Source organism: Vigna unguiculata, chromosome 9, assembly GCF_004118075.2.
Source record: "Vigna unguiculata cultivar IT97K-499-35 chromosome 9, ASM411807v1, whole genome shotgun sequence".
NCBI classification, from domain to species: Eukaryota; Viridiplantae; Streptophyta; class Magnoliopsida; order Fabales; family Fabaceae; genus Vigna; species Vigna unguiculata.
Window position 1 is genome coordinate 8,094,482 of NC_040287.1, and position 7,718 is coordinate 8,102,199.

At 30.4% G+C, this 7,718-nt stretch overlaps 1 protein-coding gene across 1 annotated transcript; it reads right to left on the bottom strand.

Annotated features, from left to right (window-relative positions):
• Positions 1-2,495: 2,495 nt before the first annotated feature.
• Positions 2,496-4,431, bottom strand: LOC114163371 (40S ribosomal protein S9-2). Its single transcript, XM_028047645.1, has 3 exons — positions 4,238-4,431; positions 3,763-4,144; positions 2,496-2,868 (listed from the first exon to the last, which is right to left on the bottom strand). The coding sequence occupies exons 1-3, from the start codon at positions 4,263-4,265 to the stop codon at positions 2,685-2,687; spliced, it is 594 nt and encodes a 197-aa protein (XP_027903446.1). The 5' UTR covers positions 4,266-4,431; the 3' UTR covers positions 2,496-2,684.
• Between the last annotated feature and the right edge of the window lie 3,287 nt (positions 4,432-7,718).

Genomic DNA, 7,718 nt, shown 5'->3' on the forward strand with positions numbered 1-7,718 from the left:
TAGGCCCAATGACCCAAATTGGTTGGACAGGCTTGGCGACCCACACGGGTCAGACAAGCCAAATGACCTAGAGGTGTCGGCTGCTCGACGACCCAAACATGTCAGGTAGGTCCAACGAGCCGAACCAGCCTAACGACCCAAATGGGTTGTACAGGACCGACCGACACGAAAACCCAAATGGGCCCAACGACCCGCATGTATCCAACTAGCCCGACAACCCAAACAGACTTGACTAGCCCGCCGACCTGACAAGTTTAACCAGGTCAATATCCTAGACAAACCCGACGACATAAACGGGCTTGACGACCTAGACGGGCCCAACCGACATGACGACCCAAGTTTTATTGATTGGCCCAACGACCTAGCCGGGGTCAAGCCGACCCAACATTGAAGACTAGTCGGGCGAGTCTAGTCCGTTTGGGTTTCCCGACAGGTCAGCCTGTCTGGGTCGTTGGGTCGAATTAGCCCAACTGGGTCGTCAGGTTCGCCCGATCCATCTGGGTTGTCGAGCCCGTTTCTAAATTTATCATGAACTCAAAACATAATTAAGCTTAAAATAAATATTTTTAAAATGAAATTTTATCTCACAAGAAATTCAATTGTTTTATCCAAACAATAAATTGAAATGTAAGATACTCTAATTTCTTTATCCAAACAAGTTATTTAGAAAATAAAGGGAATTAAATTGCAAGCAATTCAAATATAATGCATTTCAATTTTTCAGCATTGTTGAAATGCTCCATCCAGACACAAGATAAAGGAATTTTACAGCTCCTTCACTTTCATGTTTTCAAGATCTTTGGATTCCTTATTTCCACCACAGTGTGTTCAAATCGAGGAGTTAATGTCCTTAAAACTTTCTCAATTATTTGTTTATCTACAAACATCTCACCACAAGCTTAAGCTTTCATTGAGTTGACTAGCACTTGAGTTGTATTAGAGTAATCCCCTACTAATTCGTGGTCAAGCGTGGATAGCAACTCATATTGTCTTCTACTGATTAGAGCTTCAATATGACTTGCTCAAAATATTCCAAGCATCATTCGCTAAATATGCCAGAGATATCTTCTCAAAATTGGTAGAATCCACACATTGATGGATAAGAAAAAAAACTTACAATCTTTCTTCTTAGATTCTGTGATAGTTGCCCTTGGTACCTTTGTAGCACCTGTTCACACTCTAAACTTTGTTTAATTCCACACCAATAAGATTTGAAAAACAGATATAAAACCCACACAGGAAGGGTTTCTCACACATCAAAATACCTCACAAGGTAGTGGGCATCACATATAGATCCTCCACAAAATAGCTTTAAAAACTACTTATTAAAATACTCACAAAAGGAAAAGAGAACAAGAAGATGTATGGATACCGATAATAAAATGTGCATTTCACACATATATATCACAATACATCATTACTATTTATAAAACTATTATAAGAAATTAATCAACAGGCCACTAACTAGCTTACTATACAACACTAACCAACAAAGTGAAAAAGAAAAACAATAAAGGTATAGATTAATGAATGAACAACAAAATTGTAGAAAAGAAAAATTAAACCCTAGATCACAAAACTTAAAAACATATCTTGTAGCGGTTTTTCATACAAATTTTCTAAACTTTTAATTTTTAGTTTTAAATTGTGCACAATTTTAATTTTTTTTTCTCCTCTAAAAATGTTTATATGTAAGTTTATCCAAGACAAGAGCATAACCTCAAGCTGACAAGTGGAGATGAACGAAAGTTAGTTAACCGGTGAGCCAAATAAAATTACCATCCAAGCTCCACTAGTTCAAGTGGACAAAGTTAATAGGTTAATTCATAAAAAATTTAAAAAATCAGAAATAATTTAAAACGAGTTTGCCAAATGCGAAAAATAAAAAACAAAAATAGCAGAAAAAGGGTCCTGCATTGGCGCTGATTCTATACAGCTCTCAATAGTTTTTCCATTTCCTTACATTATTTGTATGCTTCAATATACTCTTCCGGTTGAGAGTATGATGTGATTAGACAGCATCATTGTTAAGGGTCTGATGTGAGGTTTGATGTTTTTGTAAATAAATATATCAGTTTTCGTACAAATACCAAGCCAAACTTCTTCAGAACGGGTTGAGAAAAATTTAAAGCAAGTTAAATTCTATGGGTAGGTTGGTTTAGGGTTCTACATGTTATATGATTCAAAATAGTGGGCATCGACCAACTAAATTATAACCTTTTAGTGGATGAGCAACCAAAAATACAGTGAGCATCTGATTTTGGTATAAGCAAAAACACTAGCTGTAGATTAGAGGTAAATTACTCACATCTCTATAACCCAATTTCTATAATTGACGACCTATTTTTTCCTGCTTAATATCTTCAAAAATAATCCCTATGAAACTTGAACAACACAGACCAGGTGATGTTCTAAATACTCCTATAACTGAATATTCCTATACTAGATATGATTGCGATGTTCTAAATACCAGGTGAAAATGAAGGTCAGAAAAATTATTTAAAGAAAATCTTGATACTTTAAAATATATAACTTCAAAAAACATAATATGTCAAACAAAATGTTTTCTCAAACAAGGAACCGAGGATGAAAATGTATAACAATCAAAAACCATAATCTAGGCTCGTAAGGTAAAAGGTGACACAAGGTGTAAATGCAGAGTAGAGAAAGACATAATTAATAGTTTAATCCTCATCTTCCTCATCTCCATCTCCACCTGCGGCCTTCTTAGCAGCAGCCCTTTGGTTTCTTCTCTTCACTCTTCCAGGGCGTCCTCCACCAAGGGGACTTGTAAGTGAGAAGTCAATGTGCTTCTGTGAGTCAACCCTCACCAAGAACGATGGGATGTTCACCACTTGCCTACCAACCCTGCATCATCCCAAATAACACCATAAGAAAGTCATTCACCAACAACGCATGTAATACATACACAACAAACAAATTGGACTGATACATCAACATTCAGCTGTTGCAAAACATTGAGCTTTGAGTTTGAAGAATTCAAAAATTCAAAAAAATAGAAAGCTGATAGATACATCAACTCTCAATTCTGGCTAAACGGTGGATTTTGTATAAAACTTGATACGAGTGCAACTCTCTATTCTGGCTAAACAGAGGATTTTGTAAAACTATGCAAGTTCAACTCTCAATTCCGGATAAACAGAGGATTTTGTAAAACTTGATGAAAGTGCAACTCTCAATTCTGGCTAAACAGACGGTTTTGTAAAACTTGACACAAGTGCTTGAGAGAACTTCCGAAAACACCTCACAATATAGTCACAGGTTGCTTTTTGAGCTTATTTGGAAAAGCACTCTTACAAAAATAACTTCACCCTATTTCATCTTCAATTATTAAAGCAACTGTATCTCAAAAAGAAGGTACAATGAACGAACTTCTGCAGCAAATTGAGCTCATTTTAATTCACAAAAGAAAATGAATTCACTTTTCTCATCATTTTCTTGTAATATAACTACTTAAATCATTCAAATATAACCTAATTCACAAGATACGCACTTATTCATTAAGCCACATAATTGACTACAAAAAACCATTACAAAAAAGCTATCAAGATCATTGCATTTTTCTCTACATATGCATTTTCGAATTAATTAGAAGAAGCCTACTACTTAACAAATGCAAACTCTGGAAAAACAAGTCTCAATCGAATACTGAAAACATACAATTAGTGGTGATGAGCAAAACAGGTGACGAGAAACACAATTGATACGAAAATAAGAGGGAATTTGGAAATGGAAAAGGACCTGATGTGTCTCTGCTTGATGAGAACCCTAGCATGGTGGATGGACTTGGCCATGCCGGACTTGAAGACGAGGGTCTGGAGGCGGCGCTCGAGGAAGTTCTCGACAGTGAGTGCGAGGACGTAATCGAGTTTGTTCTGGGTCTCGTCGAGGAGACCGTAGCGGAACATGCGGCGGAGGAGAGCCTCGCCCTCGAAGATCCGGCGAGGGTTCTTCTCATCGAGAGTGAGGAGGTTACGCGCGTTGTTGCGGATGCGGCTGAGGGCGTACTGCACCCTCCACAGCTCCCTCTTGCAGCGCAGTCCGTACTCTCCGACCAGCTTCAGCTCCGCGTCCAGACGCTCCTTCTCGTACGGACGACGCGGCTTCTTGAACGTCTTTCCATCTGCCACACAAAACAAAAGAGATCAATGGTGTTGTTACGCTTCTCGGACATCACAAAACGGCGTTCTGAGAGAGAATTCATTCATCTACTCACAGTTCCTGTAAAAAGAAACGTGGACCATGGTTTTTCTCTTCTACGGCGCTGCCGTTTTTTCCTACCGCTCCTGTGCTCTGCTCGCTCTTCCGACCTCACACTAGATCTTCTGTCTCCTTTCTTTCGCCTTTTACATCACAAAAACCCTAATTCCCCTATTATTTGACCTTCGCGGAAATTAACAAGTCTGGGCCCAACTTCTTTAGGCACCACAAGCACTTAAATATTAGGCCCAAACGAAGTGTTATTAGGCAACTTCTTTATATATTACTTTCTGTACCTATCAAATTGTGAAATGTCTCATTTACCTTTTTATCTTCTTTCTCCATATTTTCCTTTCACCACAGGTTCATCCTCTCTTTCATCCTCTCTTTCTTCTTCTTCTTCTTCTTCTTCTACCTTCTACCTTCTACCCCACGTTACCTTCTTCCTCCACTTCCACTAAAACGCGGGTCCTTATTTATTTTTTTTAAGTTAAATTAAAAAAAAATTAATATTATTATTATGATTATTATATTTAAATAAATATTTTTTATGCAATTATATTGGAGTGCTATAATTATATATATATATATAATATTTAAATAATAAATTAGATAATATGATAAATATAAAATAATAATTTGTTTTTGTTTTCTTAATAACATATTAATTAAAAACAATTATCAATAATAGTGTTATCACTCATTATCAATACAATTATTTTAATATTAATTTTTTATAATGTAATGAAATATATATATATATATATATATATATATATAATACTGTTAATAATATCAAACTATAATTATCAATAATATTATTAATATTCCTAATAATAATACTACTACTAATATTACTAATAATAATATTATTATTATTAAATTTAATAATAATTATTATTATTATATTATTATTATTATTAAAATTTTATATTTTAAATTTGTTTTCTATATTCATAAAAATTTGAAATATAATATTTTTTATTGATTTTTACCACTTGATTTTCGATTTCTATGCCATACTTATTTTATTGTTATATATATATATATATATATATATATATATATATATATATATATATATATATATAATAAATGTTGTTTAAGACTTAACTTTATAAAGTAAAATTTTAAATATTTTATAATAAAAAATAAGATGTATATAATTGTTTTCTTACAATACTTTTAGAAATTAATCATAAAATAATTAAATTTTATTTGAATACTTTATAATTAAGTTGGATATTTTAATTATATAAAAAAGATATTTTTGACTTTTTTACTAAAAAATTATCCGGTAAAATATTGATTGTAAAATAAATTTAAATTTTCTTATTTTATTATATGTAAAAAATTTTAATATTTGTATTTTGTATAATATATATATATATATATATATATATATATATAATTTGGTAAATTAAAACAATTTCATAAAATTTATTTATTCATTCTAAAATATCATTGAAAAAATTAGATAAATTAATTCATAGGAATTAAAAATAATATAATAAAAATATAAAATATATGTCAATATCATTTTAAATCATTTCTTCATTGCCTTAATTAAATAGAAAATACTTTATATATAAAATTTATGTATATTTCATTCTTATATTATTTTATTAAAACCTAATAATTTTAATTATATTATAAAATTCATATTTGTACATTATATTACAATAAACCTATAAATTTTTAATTTTTAGTTTTTAATTTCTATTAAAAGGATTTTAGTTTTTATATATTCAAAGTATTAATAAACATTGTCAATGGATTTGATGTTAAAGTTTATAATTAGAATTTAACTTGAATGATGAGTAAAATATATTCATTTTTGTTTACATTAAATTTAAAAGTATTATTTTATAATTAATGTTTTCAAAAAATTTCTTCTAAATATTATTTCACAAACTATTTCTTAAAATTTATAATTAAACTTATACAATAGGAGATGAACCCTACTTTTTGTTTACCGAATATCAAATCAACTTTTCAATGTAATTATTAAAAGTAACATTAACATTAATGTCAAGATTTATTAGTGAAAGAGGTTGAAAATATATAAATCCTCAAATTCATATTGTACTCGGAACTAACAAGAACTAATAAATATAACTGAATATATATTTTTTAAAATAATTTAATAATATTATTTTTAATTTTCTTAATTAATTATCTTTTAGTTTCAGTTCATATATATTTTTCATTAAAACTAAATTAAAAATAATCTTATAATTCATTATCTTAAGTAATTAATATGAAATTTGTTTTTCTATAACAACAATAACTTTATAAAAAAAATCAATTAAATCCCTCTATTTTCTATTCTTATTCCTTAAAATAAAAACTCATAATGTCTATGAGAGATGAAAAATAATATTTTTTTTTTTGTAAAAGATGAATTAAGTTTAGCTCATTTAAACTAAAAATAAAACCTATATTTTTATATGAAGTGAATTTTGAAATGAATATATTCCATGTAAACTACTGTATATAAACTACTTTTGAGTATTAAACTAAAATCTAAACACACTTCTATTATGCAAATAATTGTTCTAAAATGTTAAAATATTCATTCCCACCTAAATTTTACAAAATATCAACAAAACACACTTCTATTATGCAAAGAATTGTTCTGAAACGTTAAAATATTCATCCCCACCAAAATTTTATAAAATATCAACAAATTTTCAAAGCAGTTAGAAGAAGGTTGAATTTTTGCCTTACAAAATTATTAGTTGCTTTATTCCAACACTGTGTAGTAAAAATTATAGAAAGAGTCAATTAGATGTTGGTAAATAATCAAATCAATTTTACTATAATGGAATAAAGTTAAAGTAGACACATATCCTAGCAACATTCATTTCTTGGTCAAATTCAATTAAAGAGAGACTACTTTAAGAATGCTTTCCACTTTGTATCAATGATTTGAATCAATAAATGTTTTTCTCATACTAAGATGATATTGTTCATCTATAGCATGGACCCTGTAACTTAGGAATAACACTGATCTACTCAACATAGCAAGCTTTGATTGCAGTACTCAAAATGACAGTAGCCACAACATCATTGTCCATTAATAGAGATCAGGGAGTGGTTTTGCACTTGTGATGTCATAGGTAGATAAATGTATATTGTTCCAGAGCCTGCAAAACCATTTGTCTACTTGATTAGTGTGTGAGTAAACACAAACACTGCCACTAAAACAGGTAGAGTTAGGCATAAATTTGAAGAAAACAAAGAACCAAAACTCTCGATCATAAAGTTGCAAAATAGCAATTCCATAATTAAAAAATTGCACCTTTAAGAGAACCTCAAAATCAAAAATTGCATTTTCATTATCTTGAACAATCAAACATATGAATAAAGAGCAGACCAAAAAGTATATTAGATTTATCTGCTAAATTATCGATTACTTAATCAAAAGATAGCAAATACAGTTCATCTAATAGAGCAAACATTTTGAGGACTGTCAAACTTTCAATTCAAACATT